General features: G+C 42.4%; 1 protein-coding gene across 1 annotated transcript in view; it reads left to right on the forward strand.

Moving 5' to 3' along the window:
- LOC308308144 (low-density lipoprotein receptor-related protein 1B-like) overlaps nt 1-22,989 on the forward strand; it is a gene marked incomplete at both ends in the record, with an annotated part of 592,679 nt that overhangs the window by 269,266 nt on the left and 300,424 nt on the right. Inside the window, 4 exon segments of the mRNA XM_080753509.1 lie at nt 5,602-5,784; nt 12,618-12,818; nt 15,527-15,772; nt 21,333-21,530. Coding sequence (XP_080609635.1) covers nt 5,602-5,784; nt 12,618-12,818; nt 15,527-15,772; nt 21,333-21,530 — 828 coding nt within the window.

The following is a 22,989-nucleotide window of genomic DNA, read 5'->3' on the forward strand; positions in this document are numbered from 1 at the left end:
CCTATCTACGTGCGCTTAACGTGCGCTTACGTGCTTACGTCATAAGCCCTGTGGAAATAAGCCTAACATAATACATTAAAATAATGCCCAGGCTATTACAAAAAGAAAATGTATTGTTTATTTATGTCATTTCTGAATTGCGTTATTTGCTCCATATGACATTGATGACGTAATTGCACTGAAAAATTACCATTAAAGGAGTAGTTCACCCCCAAAATGATTGATTACTCACACCATGGAGACTCTAATTCATGTATATATATATATATATATATATATATATATATATATATATATATATATATATATATATAATAATTATTATTATTATTACCCATATATATATATATATATATATATATATATATATATATATATATATATATATATATATATATATATGGGTAATAATAATTATAATAATTATTATTATTACCCTTATCGCATTCCTAAGTCAATAATTTGATTATAATAAATGTAGGGGTAGGGGACCCAAAGACACTTTGGGTCCCCTACCGGAATCAATGGGGGCTTTAGGCTTTATTGGCTTAGGAATGTGACAAAAAAACAAAAAATACATTTCCATGAATTCACGTCTCCATGGGGTGAGTAATCAATAGAAAAAAAGTCATTTTGGGGGTGAACTACTCCTTTAAGAACCCAAAAGGAATGAGTGTGGTGTAATTAACCCGTTATGACTTGAGCCATACGACCTGGGCCTGATTCTACAAATGCCTTAGTTTTCAAACATTGTCATGCCAAGGTCCCCCAAAATGATGTATTTGAACACCACTTCGAGAGACATGTTATATTTAAAGGTTTGGCTGAGGTGGGATTTCTATATATTTGCTTTATTATTTACTTTATTCCATGTACTCTGATCTTGCCATTTGAAAGCCACTGTACTTAATTAAATGTGAATAAACGTGATGTTGAACAACATTTTTCATTCCAATATGTAGTGTGAAAATAGTTATTGTGACCTTCGGTCGCTGTTTCTCTGAAACCGTGCAGATCTTGTGACATCACTCTGACTCACTGACCAAGATGTAGGACTCCCCTTTTTGCCCTTATGCAGCATGGAGATCCCTGATGTCATCAATATTAAGCCCATATCTGGCAACGCCCATGTATCCATATATGGAAATCCCTGATGTCATCAATATTAAGCCCATATCTGGCAAAGCCCATGGACATATCCATATATGGAGATCCCTGATGTCATCAATATTAAGCCCATATCTGGCAAAGCCCATGGACATATCCATATATGCCATATATGGTGTCATCAATATTAACCCCATATCTGGGAATGCCCATATTGTAGTCATTGTATTTCCATATGACCTAATCAAACACTGAGATCCATACATAAAGACAATAGGGTATTTTACTAGTTTGGTACATAAAATAAGTACTCAGAGCTACTCATTTTCTTAAAAGTGACACTGTGGATTCAACCTTTGTCTCAGAGGGTAATTTTTACTTGATGTAAATGTGAAATATTATAATTTAAGATCTAATATCATGGTAAGAAAAAAAAGAAATATTTTCTTAAAACAAAAATCATCATCTTGTACAATTTTATCTTCTTTAGAATATAATTTTTAAAACTAGACCAATAAGAATTTATGGCTAGATATACGATTGCAAATCTTGCTTAGTTCATTCATTTTTGCAGTGTTGAGAGATTGATAATGACTTTCGTGGCATAATAAATATATTAGAGGGGTCCTTGAGGGAGTTCCAGGGGGTCCCAAGCTAAATGATAGGAACCAAATGGACCCTTATGGGTATGTAACTCAGAGAGTGTACTAAATGGAACAAAATGGACCCTAATATGGGTATGTAACTCAGAGCGTGTACTAATGGAACCAAATGGACCCTAATGGAACCAAATGGACCCGTCCATTTGTATCCAAAATGTGGGCCCAAAACTGAAGAAAACCCACCCAAAAAAATTGCAATGTCCCCCGGGGGGCGCTGAATGGTAATCTCGCCTGGGGCACAAATGCTCCCAGTGTAATCTATCCATCAGGAGGCTCTCCGGAATGTGTAAGTCCATATTTCTGAGCGGTGGGCGTAGGGACGTGCTGGGCCCCTGATTCAACCCGGGAAAAAGAGTTGTAGAAGCCCTCATTGATCGCTATAGAGAGAGATCTCTCTCTATAGCGCTGCTGCTACTCAAAGATTTGCCATTTCAGATCATGACAAGTGACAAGCCAGTGGGCCAATTACATGAGTTATATTTTGTCGTTGTTGGGTGGAAACCTTGTATGTCCAAAACCGTTTGTTTTGTATTTATCATTTAAAAAATGATTTAAACTAGTGAAAACAGCCGATCTACAAGCACACAACGCATCGCACCGCGAGGCGTTGTGTGCTTGTAGATCGGCTGTTTTCACTACTTTTGTGCAACGGCCTTGTATGAAGAAGCAGGGCTTTGCTTTGCGAAAAAATATATACATTTGAAACTTGGAGATACGAGGTTTCTGCCCGACAGTGACGATTTACTTTGTCGGCCGCCCATCCCCCAAAATGGAACGATGGCCGACATTTTATTTTTATGTTTTTCCTAATGTCCGGCCTGGACCGGCCGGGAATGAACCAGCCGTTCGGGAGTTGTCCCGCTTTTCCCAATGGCCAGCACGTCCCTGGGTGGGTGTGATGGCACCGTCTCCTTAGTGTGTTACTAGGACGACGACTGACGCTGTCTCAAGTTCATCTGGTCTCAACATAAACTAGCACACCGGCACTGATCGGGGGAGTCGCATTAACGCCGGGGAGACAAGCTAACCTTAGCGGGCGGGTCAGGAACAGTGTTTCCATGTCTGCTTATTATAAGCGCTTTGGGCTTGTTTTTCTGTGAGGTTGCTTCCAAATATTGGTAGTTTTTTTTTCTTCAAATACACTTAATGAAAGTGAAAAATGCTTTTTCCTTTATCTGCAAAAAAAAAAACTCTGCTAGACATGCTAATGGACCGCATGGGTTATTATGGAAATCATAATTAAGACCTTTTCCCACAATTATGAGCCAACTAGTGGAATGATGAAATGCAATTATGACTGATGAATAATACAATTAATGATTCTATTAGATTAGCTGACGGCTGAACTTTGACTCTGTCGTCTATAGTGTGATAGTGTGACTTTTCATCACAACTTTATTAACTGATGACACGGTTTCCCAGAGCGGTGATTTCTCTCTTTTTTCTTTTTTTTTTTTTTACCTAAATACCGGTAAAAGTATCAATACTGCACTTGCTAAAGATACATTAAGCACTTTCACAGTTTTTGCAGTTCTTGGTATACTTTGTAGTTATTTTTTTGTCTCATAAATTGACGTCCTACTTGAACATACTACAGCGTCACACAAAAGCATCAAAAGTAACCACAGGTTCTTTTTTTGTGCTGCGTTTTGAGTTGATAAAACTGTGGTAGGATTTAGAAGGCGTTTTTTAGAATCCGCCTCAGGTCTAAAATACTTTAGGTTAAAGAAATCTACATTACAGCCCTATTCATGTCTCATGTCTGATGTCCGCACTGCAGGTAATCTCCAGTACAGTGACACAGTAGAAATGGATTTGGTTTTTCGTAATAACTTCTATACTGAAGAACAAAAGTAGTAAAAAAGAAAACGGATTCAGTGTCATAGTGACTAATACATTCTCTTTGTTGAGCTCAGCAGCTCCTGACACTTCAGATTAATTGCAGTCATCTGTGCACTTTTGAGCCTTTTTTACGTCAGTACCGTATTTTACCAAATGTTATGAGAAAGCAATAATTGGCTTTCAAACACTTTCGATGCACTTTCAGATTTAAGTGCAACAGCAATCAGCGAAAAAATAAAGCCATTCTATTTCACTTAATGATATAGACTTGGAGAAACGATCACTTTGGCTAAATAATATTGTTATGGATTTTGTGGTGTACAGAATAACGGGAAGTGACTAAATGAAGGGTCCACATTTTGTTACTTGTTGGATGATGTATTGACAAATTATAATTAAACAATATTACACGAGAGGGTGTGCGTTACCGTGATTATTGGCATGGTGGTGATGCGGTCAGGATCTAAGCGTCACTGAAGCTATAGGCAAGTTCTAATGGCGGATCCATAAGTAAAGTAAAGTTCAACTTGTCATACAGATGCCATGCGATATGAGAGTGTGGTCTAGAGCTGGGGTCTTCCACAGGGGGTCCGAGACCCCTAGGGGTTCCCCAGAGTTACTACAGGGGGTCCTCCAAATCTTTGAGTGATATAAACTTTTTTTTTTCTCCTTTTTTATATTACCCACTTGAACCCTAGAATCCATATTCTGAGAACTTTAGCTTGCAGATCGGCTATTTTCAGCTAAGAACTTTGGGTTTGAGGGGAAAAAGAGCAGACTAAGTACAGAGTGAAAGGTCAAGTGTATTAAGTATTTTAACCAAGTGGTTAAATATCTGAAAACACAAATTGACACTGATGATTGTGCTGTCAAAAACGATAAGACTATATGGAATCTAAGAAAAGGTTGTGGGGGTCCCTGCTTCGATCATCTCTCTCTCAACTAAGGGGTCCTTGACCTGAAAACATTGAAGACCCATGGTCTAGAGCCAACAGCAACTCAGGACTTGTGGATCACTGCCCTCCACACTCTCCTATCTAACATCAGGGTCTTGAGCTCTACAGTGTTGCTAGCAAAGCTGTCGCGCCACAGTGCATGTACGTACTGTAGGTGGTGCACTTCTTGCCTTTCCTGGCTTTAGCACGCTATAAAGGAAGCCCTTGTTCTCGCGTATGAAATGGGTGAAGTCATCCTTTAAGTACAGTACTTGAGTAAACGTAATTAGTTTGTTTACACCACTGGTTCTCAACCTGTGGGTCGCGACGCCCAGGGGAGTCCCCAAATTATTTTGGGGGGTCCCCAGATGATTAACTTAATGCGCCACATTGTTTTCGCACTCAACAGTAAACAAACCAACATAAAGTTTAAGTGTATAGCACATTTCTGAAGTGATATTTTAAGGACTTTTTAATACCTCTAAAATGACAAATTAAACATTGGCCAAATTGTCAAATATTTTTTGGCAGAAATTGTGAAAATAGCGGATCTACATGCTCACAACGCCTTGCACCGCAAGGCGTTGTGAGCAAGTAGATCCGCTATTTTCACAATAGAACCGTGTTGTACAAAATGTAATGCCTTAATTCTTATAGTGCTCGTCAGGGTGGGCAGCGAGAGGCGTTGAGAGCTTGTAGATCGTCTATTTCCGGCAAATAGGTTTGGTGTAGAGGTAGAAAAGAGCAGACCAAGTACAGAGTGAAAGGTCAAGTTTACTAAGTATCACCGATTTAAGTGGTTAAATGTGTGAACATCTGCAACTCAATTTTATACAATATGTAGTGGGGGGTCACTCTGTATCTCCCTCTCTGCTAAGGGGTCCTTGGCCTGAAAACGTTGAAGACCCCTGGTGTAATCTATTATAATCCAGTGGTTCTCGGTGGGCGTTCCCCAGTTAAAATCTGAATAGTATGGGGGTCGCTGCCTGAAAAGGTTGAGAACCACTGCTTTACACCACTGTGTGACAGAGCACCTCTTGTCCATGGCGTTGCAGGGCTGCCCTCCATCATCGAGTGCAGTGGAGAGGAGTTCCACTGCCTGACGGACGGGACGTGCATCCCGGAACGCTGGAGGTGCGATGGGGACAAGGACTGTGAGGACGGGGGCGACGAGGCACACTGCGAGGGAACCAAGAGGATGTGTGACCCCAAGGCCAAGTTCACCTGCAAAGACACGGGTATGGATTTATTGATTGATTGATTGATTGATTGATTGATTGATTGATTGATTGATTGTCCGTGGCACATTGTCCGTGGCCAATTATTGATTTTCTTTTTTTCCCCACACCATTATTATGTTCTTATTTTGATCACAAGTAGCCAATTAATGACTGAACGTCAAGTCTCCAGGTTTTCTTTGGAATATGTATGACACTGATTTCCTACGACACATTAGGAGTCCACTACTGGTACTAGTGGTTCTCAAACGTTTTATTTGCAAGGATCCCCTTAACTCTGAGAGTGTACAAATGTAATATACACTTTCAGGGTTAAACACCTGTTATGGCCATTCAGGGCTATCTCTTTGTGTTCTGGAAATATTATTGTCCACTCAAAATCGAATTTTGACAAAAATGAAGCAACATGGCGATGACCCTTGATTGATTGATTGATTGATTGATTGATTGATTGATTGATTGACCGATTTCATCCATTAATTAATTTATTTATTTATTTATAAATAAATGTATAAATATATTTATTTATTGGTAAAACATGCATATCGTTGCTGTTGTGGTGGAAACCGACATATGTCCAAAAGGTTACATTACAGGGTTTTTCAGAAGAAGAAAAATTGACCATCTACAAGCACAACATGTGTGACACGTTTTGAGCTTGTAGAGTACAGTAAACAGTTAAAAAGTACAATATTTGCCTTTCAGTTGTAGTGTGGCAAAAACATATTGAAAAATGTACATACTAGTAGTAGGCATGTGGAGAAATGTTGCTCGACGATTTCTTTGTGGTGATGAAAACTGTATAGAAATGAGCACTGCAGGATGCCAGTAAATCACGGGCACGAAGCTGTTCCACGAACCCCCCTCCCCTCTCCATTGTTTTTGCATCGCAAAGCCATGACACGTCAAATAAATCAAAACAAATTAATTTGGTGAAAAATGTAAAAACGTCTGAGCTCCCGTTACTTCCATATTTTACAAGTGGCAAATTGATTGTACGTCCCAGATAGTGAATCATTGCGTTCGATTAGATGGATCTTTAGTGTGTGTTTACACAGAAAATTGTGCTTGTGTACAGAAAGGTGAATTGTGTATATAGTCAACGACTAGGTTGCCTTTTGCAAAGTGCTACCATCGCAGTCAATGTCACAGTATTACAATTCAGTTTGATTTGAGCTACTAATACTTAGCAATACATTTGCTGATAGGATAGTTGCTAGCGAGGTCTAACATCATTAAACCGTTGTAGCAAACTATATATATTTATATACAGTCAACTGAAAGTGACCGACAATGTGCTGCTGATGTGATGAATTGGAGCTCATTAGCTCATTCACAAAACAAATTAAACAAAGTTATAAACACAAAATTGCTTAGCGCACATGTTGTTTATGCAGTGGAGCGGCAGTGGTAGAAAAAACGTCTTAGAACACAGAGGGTTCCCAAAGGGGCTCCCAGTTCGATCCCAGACTCCCCCAGAGTTGGTGTCGAAGAGTCCTTGAGCAAGACTCTGAACCCCTGGTTGCTCCCAGTGAGCAAGTTGGTGCCTTGCGTGGTTTCCTCTGCCATCGGTGTATGAATAGGTGACTGATGCTGGAGGAAAGGTCCTTATGTCGGCGATTTTAGAAGGCGAAAATAAGATTGATTTAGTTTTTTCTATGTAGCCTATACATTGTGATCTCAGTTGCTCTCGGACGCACAAAGAAAACGTGGAGAAAATCGAAGCAGCATGTTGAAAACGCTATGTCACTATGAGTCCTTGTGCTGGCATTACAGGTGTGTGTGAATGGGTGAATGTAATTGACCATCTCTGTAAAGCGCCTTGGATAAAGGCACTATATAAATGCACCATTTACCAAGATATTGGATGGTTTTAACTATGCTTATTACACAGCTTTGTTGAATGCTTGATTCTGATAACAGACTCGCTCCATAACAGACCGATGCCTAATCAAAGGCTCAGAGCACCTGTTGCACTGCGTGAATGTTGTGCCGCATCCAACATGACAGCCATGTAAACAAACACACAGCGTCAACTAAGCGTTGCCATATAACGAAAGAAAACCTTTGTTTACAGGCAGATTTGATTGAAATAAGTGATGATGATCACTTATTTGATCACACATCATGATCTCCAGGCTAAATTCGGGTTTCAGCAGAAATCGCTCCCTCACAGACTTCACCCCTGCACAGTAGGCGTTCCTTTTGTCCTGTTAATTATTGATTAGCTATCTTTAGAAAGGTCCTCAGCGGGTGGTCCCTGCGGGTGGTCCCCACCGTGGGAACAACTCACAGGCACCGTTGCCAGATGTTGTGAGGGAAACAAGCAACCAAGTCTATGAAAACAAGCCCTGAAGAAGAGACTGCTTTAAACTTATACATTGGCTGACAAGTTGTGAGCTTATTAAAAGAAAATCTTTTATGGGGATCCCTGGCACAGAATATGTTCAAACTATTTGGGGGGATCCTTGACATGGAAATGTTTGAGAACCATCGGTTTAAACAACACTATGAGACGAGCCCAAATAAACAACTACAATTAGTACAAAAAGTGCAATCCAGGTGTCTTCAACACGGGGTGTCCAGGACCCCCAGTTGAAGAATGTTAACTTTGTACTTTTTCCACAACTGTTCATTAGAACGGAACGGCTCCCTATACTGTGAACCAGATCCCATGCATCGCTCATTTCAAAGAGATGTTCTAAAGACTCGACTCAATTCGATAGAATGTCCGTACGTTAGGTAGACTACACTCCCAACAACTCACAGGACTGCTGTACTTTGAAGCCTCATAGAGCAGCATTATGTTGTGTTATAGCCAGTGGTGGGAAAAGTACTCACATTTTGTACTTAAGTAAAAGTATCAATACTGCACTTTAGATGTACTCCGTTACAAGTAAATGTCCAGAATTCAACTTGTACTTGAGTAAAAGTATGAAAGTATTGACATCAACATGTACTTAAAGTACCAGAAGTAAAATTACTAAAAACCTGTTTCTATGTCAGCAATCTGGCCAGCCATCGTCAAAGAAAAGGTCCTTTTCACTTAACTGGAGCTCAGTTAGTCTGTTCTTTAGAGACTACTATGTCAGTGGTTCTCAAACCTTTTCATGTGAAGGACCCCCAAACTGGGCAACGGACCCCCATCTCAAAATATCTACTTCCAGGGACCACCCAGAAGCAAAAATTGAGTTACAAACATTCGCTTTGAAAATACATACATTCAAAGATTTGCACACATTTTCACAACTTTTTTTCAAAAATAGCAGATCTACAAGCTCGCAGCGCGGCACTCGCGCTGTGAGCTTGTATATCTGCTATTTTTCACTGGTTAAAGCATTCAATAATTCTAGTACAGTACTTAAGTAAATCTACTTTACGACACTGGTTATATGCCTGTTCCAGCAGCAACCATATGAACCAGTGGGGATGCCTTCACTCAGCCATGCATGCATCTCTCCGGGCTTTGATGGAGAGCCTGTAAACCGAGGATGTGCTGCGATCCAAGCTTTCGCCTGGCAGAGGCTGCGTTAGCGATGAAACGGCCCTGGCACCGCAGCGCTTTGTTTATACTTCCCATCCCACTTCAGCGGTTCCACCTGCCTCCTCTTTGTAAGGCGTATTACTGTGAGGGGGAATTTAAGATTACCCTGGTGGGTCGGCATCAGGGGAAGAAAGGAACATATTGATATCTCCTGTACAATAATACCACATGCAGGTGGAGCTTTTTTGCACAACGCTAGAAGATGCTGTTTGTCTGCTGATCCTGGCTCCCCAGGAAAAGGAAATTGGCTTAGTATTATTATTAGTGTGGTTGCCTGACAGGGCAACACATTATAGTTCTAGGGAAACTTTATAGACTTCTAGGGTAACCGTTTATAGACTTCTGTAACCGTTTATAGACTTTTTTTCCCCCCGCTGCCATTGGAAATGGCAGGGTAACTCCTCAAAAATGACGTAACTTTATTGATTACTATAGGGTAACTTTTCCGCTGCCATTGGAAATTGATGGAATCAATGGGAATGGGAATCAATTGGTGGAGCTTCACATGACAGTTAGCTTACTGAAGAATAGAGCTTCACATGACAGTTAGCTTACTGAAGAATAGAGCTTCACATGACAGTTAGCTTACTGAAGAATAGAGCTTCACATGACAGTTAGCTTACTGAAGAATAGAGCTTCACATGACAGTTAGCTTACTGAAGAATAGAGCTTCACATGACAGTTAGCTTACTGAAGAATAGAGCTTCACATGACAGTTAGCTTACTGAAGAATAGAGCTTCACATGACAGTTAGCTTACTGAAGAATAGAGCTTCACATGACAGTTAGCTTACTGAAGAATAGAGCTTCACATGACAGTTAGCTTACTGAAGAATAGAGCTTCACATGACAGTTAGCTTACTGAAGAATAGAGCTTCACATGACAGTTAGCTTACTGAAGAATAGAGCTTCACATGACAGTTAGCTTACTGAAGAATAGAGCTTCACATGACAGTTAGCTTACTGAAGAATAGAGCTTCACATGACAGTTAGCTTACTGAAGAATAGAGCTTCACATGACTTTTAGCTTACTGAAGAATAGAGCTTCACATGACAGTTAGCTTACTGAAGAATAGAGCTTCACATGACAGTTAGCTTACTGAAGAATAGAGCTTCACATGACAGTTAGCTTACTGAAGAATAGAGCTTCACATGACAGTTAGCTTACTGAAGAATAGAGCTTCACATGACAGTTAGCTTACTGAAGAATAGAGCTTCACATGACAGTTAGCTTACTGAAGAATAGAGCTTCACATGACAGTTAGCTTACTGAAGAATAGAGCTTCACATGACAGTTAGCTTACTGAAGAATAGAGCTTCACATGACAGTTAGCTTACTGAAGAATAGAGCTTCACATGACAGTTAGCTTACTGAAGAATAGAGCTTCACATGACAGTTAGCTTACTGAAGAATAGAGCTTCACATGACAGTTAGCTTACTGAAGAATAGAGCTTCACATGACAGTTAGCTTACTGAAGAATAGAGCTTCACATGACAGTTAGCTTACTGAAGAATAGAGCTTCACATGACAGTTAGCTTACTGAAGAATAGAGCTTCACATGACAGTTAGCTTACTGAAGAATAGTCACGTCAGCAACCACACTTGCAATTTCCAATTGCATCTTTTTCTAGTTATTGAGCGGTGGTAAACCGCTCCTATATGTGGCTGTGCGTGTGTGTCTGTATCCTTTTTCCTCAGCGTTTTGCCATAGCAAAATGTGTGTACGTAGCATCATGTTTGTCTAGTGATGTCATATGTCTGTAGCCTTTTTCCTCAGTGTTCTGTTGAGGAAAAACGTGTTTGTGTAGCATAGCCTGTACATCTTAGACTCAAATCCTAGTCTGAAGACGTTATGCATCTTGTCCACGTATCCGTGTGTCTCTGAAGGTCACGCCTGACACTGTGGTTCCCCTGACACATCACTGTGACATCACAGGTGACATCACCTATGTAAAAGTCCATATATGGGTATTCCCCAGAATCCCTTTTATATGCCCATATATGAAGATCCCCGGTGTCATCGATATACATCACTGGCCAGATGGCCAAGACATGGCCCATATCTGTGTGGCTGGTTCAGATAGGGATCTCCATGTATGGGCATAAAAGGGATTGTATGTTGTGATGTCATGGTCGGCAGAACTACACGTATAATAGGGCCAGCCTTCAGGCCTATAGGTACTTGCTACTGTATGTACTTGTGAATTTCTACTTTAGTAATTTACCCTCTGTTACTGTGAGATTACATCTTATCCATTACATTGTAGCTTGTTTCGGGGTTAAAACACATGGGAAATAAGAAAATAAAATACAGTAAATTAAACGCTGTATTTCCTTGACAATCTAAATATTATAGGGCACCAATCCAAGCATCCAGACAGTACTATATAGCGGCTAGCCTATACAAGGGAGAATAAATGCAAGTCAGGAATACATGGCCCACCTGCTTATGACAATACCTGTTGAACCTGTCTGTCTGTCTGTCTGTCTGTCTGTCTGTCTGTCTCTCAGTCAGGTTTGTTTGTCCATTTGGCATAATGAAGTTGTCCAAGATGCTGAAAAGGGGGACAGGGAGAAGCATATTGCTTATCAAGCCTCTATACCAGACCTGGGCATGGTGCGGCCCTTTGGTTCTCTCTGACCGGCCCTTGTAGGGTTAATGGCAAATTACAAAATAAACACATTTTCAAATTTTACCGCATGCATGGACTAAAGCTGCATTTCTTTTATTTTGAAGTTTTTTATTAACATACATATGGACGCAATGTCTACATCAGCACGTGTGCGTGATCATTGGATATTGTCTCAATAACAAGCAGGTGGTCAGACTGGTCACAAGTCAAGACAACCTGCCTTACCTTACCCATATAAAAATGGCTAAAGTGGCAAAAAAAAGAAAAGTTGATGCCGAATGCCGGGTTTTCAACAAAAAATAGATTTTTTATTATTTACTGAAGTCGGAGGTAAAGCCGTGTGTTTTCTTTGCGGGGAGCACACCTTGCGGTGAGCACTGCCTTTTGGCCCGGCCTTCCACAATATTTTCTGTTGTTCATGTGGCCCCATGGAAAAAAATAATTGCCCACCCCTGCTCTATACCCCTGGCTCAGTTTGCATAAATAAAATAAATGGTCACAGTGTTTACAGCACACTTCAAGAAAACATAATTGACATGATGTTTTTTTCTTTCTTTTTTTCTGGACAAAAGATTTGTCATATCTTCCAGTTTCTGTGTTAGCTAAAGCTTTATTTTATTTTTTTCCCCGTACGTGTGCTTTCCACCATACACAGGCAAGTGCATCACCAAGAGCTGGGTGTGTGACGGCGACATTGACTGTGAGGACCGCTCCGACGAGGAGTCCTGTGAGACGGCGGTGTGCAAGCCGCCCAAATACCCCTGTGCCAACGACACCTCCATCTGCCTCACGCCCGACAAGATCTGCAACAGCAAGGTGGACTGTCCCGACCGCTCCGACGAGGGACCCATCTGTGGTGAGTGGCCCACACCCCACTGTAGGGATGGGACCAACATATGAACATTTCACATCACCATTATTGTGACAAAAGAAATCGCGATTTATGATATCGCGATATCGCGATAATCAAAATCCATTATCCATTATCCAAAAAATAGTTGTGACGCGTTCTGAGCTTGTAGATCGGCTATTTTTGGGCAAAGACATTTGATAGAGTGAGAGTGAAAAAGACTGTATCAAGAACGTATATTATAAGTACTATGAACCAGTAAGACTCCCTAATCGGGAGATAAGCGACTGTCAGGTCAGCAGTGTCCAAAAGTGTGTTTGAAAAAAATCGGCCTGATGGTGGCGCTAAATGGGACAGATCCATGTTGATGACATGAGTCGAGACATACTGTGTACCGCTTTGCGTGATTTTAGGGCAAAAAGATGTTATTACAGCCCTTTTTTTTTAAATATACTATCATTCACTAAACCGTTTAAGTAGAAAGAAACAATGTTGACTTACTGTAACTGTGTATTTTTTTCCTTCTTCATGGTGATGGCTTTAGAACATTACCTACAGTACCTAGCTAGCGAGGCACCGTCGTTGCTACTGCAGCGCCGCTCACATTCATTTTTCATCATGTTTAATAACCTGGGACGTGCGAACGTCTCCCCGAGGGAGGGAACGCCGGCTTATATCTCCTCTTTTCTGATGATAAGACAACGTTTGCCCCGGCATGTGTTGACTCAGAGACCGAGGGGAGAGGATGAGGGAAGGTAAGGCAATATGTCCGCGCCTTTTCCTGAATGACGGCAAACGATGTGTTTGTCCAACAGCGCGCCTTTAGAGGGTTCTAGGAATGGGTCTCCTGGCAGATGGAGCTATAGCTCCTCCGGCGCCATAAGCTCTGTGAAGTTGAGCTGTGTAAACAACCCCATGCGAGGTTCCTTTTCTACAGGGGCGTCACTGCAGGACCCACAGAGAGAGAGAGAGAGAGAGAGAGAGAGAGAGAGAGAGAGAGAGAGAGAGAGAGAGAGAGATTATGTTATAATAATAAGTATAACACATGATTGTGGTACATAAGTAGACTACTGGCACTGGTTTGCGCTATGGCTAAACCACGTCCTAAACCACATCTTTCAGATTCAGATTTTAGGTTTTATTTCTTTTGAGTTATTTTAAGAGAGAGAGTTTGCCAGATTTTCCATCCATCTATTTATCTTCAACCGCTTATCGGGAGTCGGGTTGCGGGGGCAGAGAGCAGAGAGCTCCAAACTTCCCTCTCCTCAGCAACATTAGCAGCTTCCTCCTGGGGGATCCCAAGGCGTTCCCAGGCCAGATTGAGAAGAAATAAGAAATAAGAAATAAGCAGCCTGGTCTATGAAAACTAGCCCAAAAGAAGCCACTTACAGTATATAGGCCACATAAGCACTTTAAACCCTTATGCATTGGAAATTGTTAAATAGGCGTCATCAACGAGCTCACAATCATTGGTGTAAAGTAACTAAGTCAGATGCAGGTCAGATGCAGGCCAGATGCAGGGCAGATGCAGGCCAGATGCAGGTCAGATGCAGGGCAGATGCGGGTCAGATGCGGGTCAGATGCGGGCCAGATGCGGGCCAGATGCGGGCCAGATGTAGGTCAGATGCAGGCCAGATGTAGGTCAGATGCGGGCCAGATGCGGGCCAGATGTAGGCCAGATGTAGGTCAGATGTAGGTCAGATGCAGGTCAGATGCAGGGCAGATGCAGGCCAGATGCAGGTCAGATGTAGGTCAGATGCAGGTCAGATGCAGGTCAGATGCAGGTCGATGCAGGGCAGATGCAGGCCAGATGCAGGGCAGATGCAGGCCAGATGCAGGCCAGATGTAGGCCACGCTTCATAGCCCTGACAAAGCCAGATGTTGGAGCTTAGCTCCTTCCAGGAGCACCGCTCAAGAAAAGACGCACCGCCAGAACAATAGCCTGTCTCTACACAGGGAATCCTTTCTCCTTTGTTTGCCGATTGCTTCCCAGAACATTGTAACAGGGATAAACTTCCCACATTCTCGGCTGACATACAGTAGATAAGACTCTCCGACCTACTTACCTACTTACCTACCTACTTACTTACTTACTTTTCTAAGAGCAGGATTCCTTCTGACCTTTGCTGTGTTTTGTAGATATGGGATTTATGGCTCTTTGAAGTGAGCCGGATCTCTGGGATCCGTTCCTTTCAAAGAGCCGTTCAAAAGACTGGCTCATTCTACTAGTTACTTTGTAGATGTTGATTATAATTACAAATAACTTCAACCCTATATACATTTATTTCAGACATATGGTACAAACCTGCCATTTGAAAATAGCCGATCTACAAGCTCACAATGCGTCGCATTGTGAGCTTGTAGATCGGCTATTTTCAAATTATTTTTCTACATTCTACTCATTGGAAAACCTGTGAAACAGGACATTCTGCATAATGAGTACGTTCTAATATTGGTACTTTAAGTACATTTTGATACCAATACTTTTTTACTTTTACTCAAATACATTAACATTCCAAACTTCTACTTTTGCAGTATTGATATTATTTTACATAAGTAAAGAAATCGAGTACTTTTCCCACAACTGTTCATTAGAAAAGAACGGCTCCCTACTGTGAACCGAATCCTATCGTTCATTTCAAAGAGCCGTTCAAAAGACTGGATTCGTTGGCGAACGTCCCACCTCTAGTGTGTTGTCTCTTCCTCCCGTGCAGATAAGTGTCTGGTGGCCCGCGGTGGCTGCAGCCACCAGTGCACGGTGGCCCCAGGGCAGGGCGTGGTGTGCTCCTGTCCCCCGGGACTCCACCTGGACGCGGACAACCACACCTGCGAGGCCATGGACTACTGCAGCCAGCACCTGAGGTGCAGCCAGGTGTGCGAGCAGTACAAGACCACCGTCAAGTGCTCGTGCTACCCGGGCTGGAGGCTGGACCCGGACGGAGACACCTGTCACAGCACAGGTACGTTAGGATGAGAGAGACGGTGCTTGGTTTTGACAGCAGATTTTTTGAATAAAGAAAAATTGCACCTCACATGTTATGGATTCCGTGCTCATACGCACGTACGTACATACATACATACGTACATACGTACATACATACATATACATACATACATACATACAAACGGCTTCTGCTCTGCACCAGAGCAGGGAGAGGAGAGCCTAGAAAGGGAGGGTAGGAGCAGAGGATCTTCTCGTCGGTTTGACAAGTAAGGGTGCCTGTGAGGTCAAAACAGCGGTTTGGTTGGTCTCAGGACGTTGTGTAAACAGTAAACACAATCCAATAAAAAATACTAACTTTGAAGCTAAAGAAATAACCGCACTAGAATAAAGACTATCTACTCTGTTAGTTATGAGAGGGCCCGCGAAATCTAGCAACAGGGGCATCTGAAATCTAGCAACAGGGGCAGCTATGACTAAGCAGGTGTGAAGGGGTATGATAAAAGGCAGATTTAACCCTATATGTGTTTTGGTCTGAACGACTCCCAGGTGTGACCACCAGTCTAATGCTGCTTCAACGGTCTACCGTAGTTCTGGGGGCTTGGCCCTGATCCATAAAAGGTGTGGGGGGGTCTCATACACGCGCGCAGGTGTTGCTAGCAGTTTAGTACAGGATGCCCCCCGATGAGGCGTGGATGCTGGAACATCTGTGCAGCCTCATGCTGCTCCCAGCCATTACAGAAACACCTAATTGATCACAGAAATAGCACAGATCATTATCTTTATCTGTGCAAAGTGGAAAACCTTTTTACGGTGTCGCTCTGCAGGAGGCTAGCCGTCTATAAATGTGTGATTGTGTGTGTGTGTGTGTGTGTGTGTGTGTGTGTGTGTGTGTGTGTGTGTGTGCGTGTGCGTGTGCGTGTGCGTGTGCGTGTGTGTGTGTGTGTGAGCGTATCTGGAGCTGATCTTGCAAACTGCCAGTGGTGGAAAGAAGTGCTCAAATGTTTTACTTAAGTAAAAGTATCAACACAGCAATAGGCCTATAGAAATACTCTGTTACATCAGGGGTTCCCAAACTTTTTTGTCTCAGGGCACCCTATGCATATTTTTTTGAATCCGAGGCACCCCTACATTATAATTTTCACTCCCAGCACCTTATATTTATAGCATATCGTCGTTGTCGGGTGGAAACCTTGTATGTCCAAAACCGTTCGTTTTGTATTTATCATCTATAAAATGATCTAAACTAGTGAAAACAGCAGATCTACAAGCACACCTCGCGAGGCGTTGTGTGCTTGTAGATCGGCTGTTTTCACTAGTTTTGTGCGACAGTCTTGTATGATGAAGCAGGGCTTTGCTTTACCAAAAGACGTACACATTTGAAACTTGGAGATACAAGGTTTCTGCCCTACAGTGACGATATTTTAGTGATTATGTTGCGAGGAAAACGTTGAGAAATAGCCATTGTGGTTAAAACTGACTGAAAATAACTGTACATCAAATTTAAAATGATACTAAATAGTGTCCAAATAAATTCCAAATATTATCAAACGATCTCGTGGCACCCCTTGACTGCCGTCACTGTTTGAAGCACTGTTTTTCCCGTCTGTCTAATTGGGTGAGTCGAAGGCGGGCCGTCCCAAGACTCAGGAAGTGACAAGTAGCCAAGAGGGCGATAGCAAGAGGGCGGGACAGACCTGTACTTCCCGTTTCTGCGTGACGTAGGTGGATACCTTTTTAGGAGGCGGATGTTTGGAGTCTATTCATTTACAGTGAGAGAGCTAACGTGAACACAGCTTCTGAACTAGTATTTTGCTACATGGTCACTGAACTAAATATTGGACCCGATCTTCACAAGCCACATAATATTCACACATTTTTCATACCGAAGCGGCTTTTTTCAGCGACACAAAAAATACCCCACTTTGAGTACATTAGATGACTGACGTCACAGTCAGTCACAATTTTCACCTGAATATGGGTGAAAATTCATGTTCTCTACTGTTCTGTTATAAAGCCATGCCAGCGTCAGAGCCGACTCATTCATCGACACCATCTTACTGTGCTCACACGCACACACACTCACACACGGCACGGCATGTGCTTACGCCTCTCCTTTCCTAATGTAGAATCGGAGCCATGGATAATTGAAGTTGAGGAGTGCAGCCGAGCAGCACATTGTGCGGCAACGTGCACGTGTTGGCTGAGCGAGGTGTGAATTCGGCGTGGGTTATTGTGAAAGGTTCACATGCCGCCAGGATACAGAGCGTTTTTCACCAACTTTGAAAAATCATAGATGTGTCGCCCCAATCTGCTGCAAAAGACAAGCATGGGTGTCCTAGAATCGGAAAAAAATTCTGATCCATTTCCGACAAGCCGTTTGAGAGATACAGGCTCTCCTGTGGAGCGCGAAAATAATCAAACTGACTCATATGTGACTCAACGATCTACAAGCTCACAACCCCTCGCTACGACACGTTGTGAGCTTGTAGATCTGCTATTTTCAGAGTGCAACACCCGAGCGCAACCAAGCGTTTGGTTTTATTTTGTTGACGAAATTGTCAAAATAATTTAGTCTCAGTTTTAGTCCTCGTAGCCCTTAGTTTGTTTCATTTTTATTTTCATTTTCGTCAGTGAAAAAATGTTTCTCAGCCGACGAAATCAACACTCATCGGTGAGTGTTGGTATTGAATAATCTGTCCCACCACTCCATAAGCACTTGGAACAGGGAGAGAGGTTGGTAATATTAATGTACAGTACAGTACGGCGTGCTGCACTCCCCTGGCTTGTCACATTCAGATTTATGGAGCTCGTTTTGATTACTTGCTTCTCCATTTCACTTCAAGATTGATGGCAGTTGCGCCGCTAATCTGACTGTACATTAAAGTGGGGAAAAGGAATATGCATTTTTTTCCCCCCTTTCGGAGGATCAGAATTGTTACGGCGGCATATGCATAAATCAAATTTTAGCATACAAATACAAACATCCTCATTTAATGATGACATAGGTGTTATTGGATTTGCACTGAGGTTTCCAGGCATTTTTCTTTTTCTTTTTTTTTTTTTTGCATTGCAGATCCGAGGTTTTAAGTGAATAACACAATCATGGATTTGTCTTAGAAAGAGGCTTTGCTTTTTTGCACTAGATTTCAGCCTCTCTCTCCAGCATACATGTATTCAAGTATTATAGCCTACTTCAGTATAATCTTGATGTATTTCTTCAGAATTTAAACTTTTACTTCTACTCCACTACATCTCAGAGGAAAATATTGTACTTTCACTCCACTGCAATTACTGTATACTGTATGAAAACCTTAGTTTGCTAGTTACCTTGTAGATTAAGATTATTTTTTACAAAACATACATTAACCACTTCAGCCGTATATAGATTTCTGCCATTTGAAAATGGTAGATCTAGCTGATTTATTTTGTAATATTTTTTGAGTACTTTTACTTTTGGTACTATATATGTTGATGCCGCGACTTTTGTTGCGACCGTCAGGTCGCAGTTACTATCAAAACCTCCACCAGCTGTCAGTCTGTCAGTCAGTCACATGTCACACTTTTCCCCTACTCATATCTCCGCAACCGTTGCCCCGATCCAAGCCAAATTTTTCACACACACTCCTTGCCTGCCAAACCACAACCTCCACCCAATTCTCACATGACCCTCTTCTAGCGCCACCATGAGGTCGGTTCTTGGAAAACACATTTATGGACACTCATACAATTTTTGGCAAAATATCTCCCAAATCGGTACACAGTATGTCTACACTCATGTCATCAACATGGATATGTCCCATTTAGCGCCACCTTCAGGCTGATTTTTTAAAACATATTTTTGGACACTGTTCCTACACATTTTGCCCTAAAATCACGCAAATCGGTACACAGTATGTCTACACTCAAAATCACGCTGCGACCTAACGGTCGCTTATCTTCCGATTAGGGAGTCTTACTGGTGCTTTTACTCCAGTACATTTTGAACATAGGAACACTCCTTCTTGTAAACCGAGTGTTTCTGCATTGCAGTATTGATACTTTTACTTCAGTAAAAACGTGTTCAGAGCACTTCTCTCCAGTTCCATGGGAGCCTGTCTGGCTGCAGAGCTACGTAGCGTTTCCAGGATGTAAGAACAGCTTTAATTGCATTTCGTGGCACAGCGGCACTCTCTTCTCCAAAAAATTGTTATTCCGCCTCAAATGTGCTGCAGATAAGGCTTACAAAGGTGCCTATTTTTTTTTTTTTCCTGAAAGATAGTGAGCCAAGTGTTTGATTACCAGTGAGAGGGAGAGTGTGTGTGTGCGGGTGTGTGTGTGTGTGTGACTGTGACTGTGTGTGTGTGTGTGTGTGTGTGTGTGTGTGTGTGTGTGTGTGTGTGTGTGTGTGTGTGTGTGTGTGTGTGTGTGTGTGTGTGTGCGTGTGTACGTGCGTGCGTGCGTGCGGTGATGCATATGTATGCAACCATGCCTCAATTACGTGCTTCAATTTGTTTGTGTGTTCGTGTTGCTCAATTGTATATCGTCGTCTACTATTCTCTGCACGCAACACCGTCACGGCCAGGGACGGAGAATACATTAATTAGGCTTGGTCATGGGCTGCAGCTGCTGTGATCATAGATGCGTCGCAGCGAGACACGCTGTGAGCTTGTAGATCGTCTATTTTCAAATTGCTTGGCTATAGGGCTAAAGGTAGGCCTACTATGTTTTATTATAATATAATACTTTATATTGAATGTCTGTTGTCAAGACACAGGTCTTTAACCAATTTAGGCCTAGAATTATTGACTGCTTTAACCAGTGAAAAATAGCAGATATACAAGCTCGCAGCGCGGCACCGAGTGCCGCGTTGCGAGCTTGTAGATCTGCTATTTTTGAAAAAGTCGTGAAAATGTGTGCAAATCTTTGAATATATGTATTTTCAAAGCGAACGTTTGTAACTCAAATTTTGCTTCTGGGTGGTCCCTGGAACTAAATATTTTGAGATGGGGGTCTGTGGCCAATTACATATCACGTTGGGGGACCTTCACATGAAAAGGTTTGAGAACCACTGACATAGTAGTCTCTCAAGAACAGACTAACTGAGCTCCAGTTGAAGTGAAAAGGACCTTTTCTTTGACGATGGCTGGCCAGATTGCTGACATAGAAACATAGGTTTTTCAAAAAACCTTAGAGGGATTCAAAAGACACTTATAAAATCGGTTCCAAATTCAAATTTTCACGATTTTTCAAAAATAGCAGATCTACAAGCTCGCAGTGCGGCACAAGCTTGTAGATCTGGTATTTTTCAATAGTTAAAGCATTCAATAATTCTTGACAAGTTGCTCAAGTTGAACAGCAGAAGTGTGTCAGTGTGGTTTCTCCGCCCCACCTTGTTTCAAATGTCGACGAGTGACACTTGTTTTCAGTAACAAAAAAAGAAAAATGATCAAGGCTAAACAGTGAAAAGAACCTTGGTAAAACAAGTATTTACAGTACATGAAAAAAAAAGTACATGAAAGCATGAAGTTCTCAAATAGCACATATTTGCTGTACTCAATTCATTGTTTGCCTCCTGTCTCTCTGTATAACCCGACCAGATCCATTCGAGGCGTTCATCATCTTCTCCATCCGCCACGAGATCCGGCGGATCGACCTCCACAAGCGGGACTACAGCCTGCTGGTGCCGGGCCTGAGGAACACCATCGCCCTGGACTTCCACTTCAACCGCAGCCTGCTGTACTGGACCGACGTGGTGGAGGACAAGATCTACCGCGGACGGCTCTCCGAGTCAGGAGGTAACGTGACAGGCGACACGGTGCACGCGACACGGTGCACGCGGCACTATGCCACGTGGCACTATGCCACGTGGCGCTATGCTACGCGGCGCAACACAACACACTTGCGAACATCCGTTGTCTGGCAGATAACCCTTGTATGCATGGAAATGGAACTAGTGAAATAAAAAAATAAAAAATAAAACTTAAGACGCTAAAATAAATGAGCAGACACATTTGGAACTTCCTCACTGTAACATTGAAGCTGTTAAATGGATACTCTGTCCTGGTTGGTTGATCATGTGCATCCCCCATCAAAATGAAATGCATTAAAGAGCTGGAGAGATGCAGATGGGGGACCCCTGTCTATAGCAATTATTACTATCTGGCATTTTAACATTTTTGTTTTGACCACAAAATCCTTTATTTATCAGTAACAGTTTCAAACCTCGAAGGGGGCCCCCATGCCCATTGAAAGGCGGGGAAACACTTGTTCTGCAGTCTTGAGGAGAACTAGCGGTCTGATAGGGTGAGCCAGTACCCCGGTCTCATCATCCCTGCCGGGATTTAGCAGTCCTCGGCCGCTCCCTCCCTATCTGCCTTCAGAGGATGACCAATTAGACATTCTCCCCGGCTCCTGTATTCTTTCTTTCTTTCTTTCTTTCTTTCTTTTTCTCTCTTTTTCTCTCTCTCTCTCTCTCCTCCCTCCCTCCCTCCCTCCCCCACTCCCTTCCTTCCTTCCTTCCTTCCTTCCTTCCTTCCTTCCTTCCTTCCTTCCTTCCTTCCTTCCTTCCTTCCTCCCTTCCTCCCTTCCTTCCTTCCTTCAATCCTTCCTGTGGCGCGCATCAGTGCATCCATGCAGGCTGTGACTAATGGATTCTCCCGCCTATGGGATGAACCAGAGGTGAGCTTTTCCACCGAGAACCGGAGTTGGTTCCGAACCATAAAAATTTGGTTTCCGAACGGGAACCACAAAATCCTTGGTTCCTCTGGTTCAATCATGGTTCAATCTGGTGGAAACGCAAGCCGGTTCACAAGAATGAACCAAGGTTCCAAGAAAGTTGAACCGGCACTGGTTCTGGAACCGGTTCTTTGCCGGTGGAAAAGGCCCCTAAGTGTTCCTTCATGTCCCCCACCGGAGCCATAGGAAGGAAGCCTCTCTCTCTCTCTCTCTCTCTCTCTCTCTCTCTCTCTCTCTCTCTCTCTCTCTCTCTCTCTCTCTCTCTCCATGCTGCACCTTATTTCTCCCTTTTGTGAGATAAACACAAAGCTCCAGCCACATCCGCGGATAATTGTAAACAGCTGGATTAGAGACAGTGAGGGAGAAACCTTGTTGTTGTTGTTGTTGTTGTTGTTTTTCTTTCTCCCCCATGTTTAATGGAACACAGCAGAAAGCAATCTCCTTTTATGTCAAAGTGCTTTCCTCAAGATTTCGTCTGTGCCTTTCTTTTGTTGTTAGGGTTTTTGGGGGGAGGGGACA

The sequence above is a fragment of the Nannobrachium achirus genome, assembly GCF_963921795.1.
Source record: "Nannobrachium achirus genome assembly, chromosome: 22".
NCBI lineage: Eukaryota > Metazoa > Chordata > Actinopteri > Myctophiformes > Myctophidae > Nannobrachium > Nannobrachium achirus.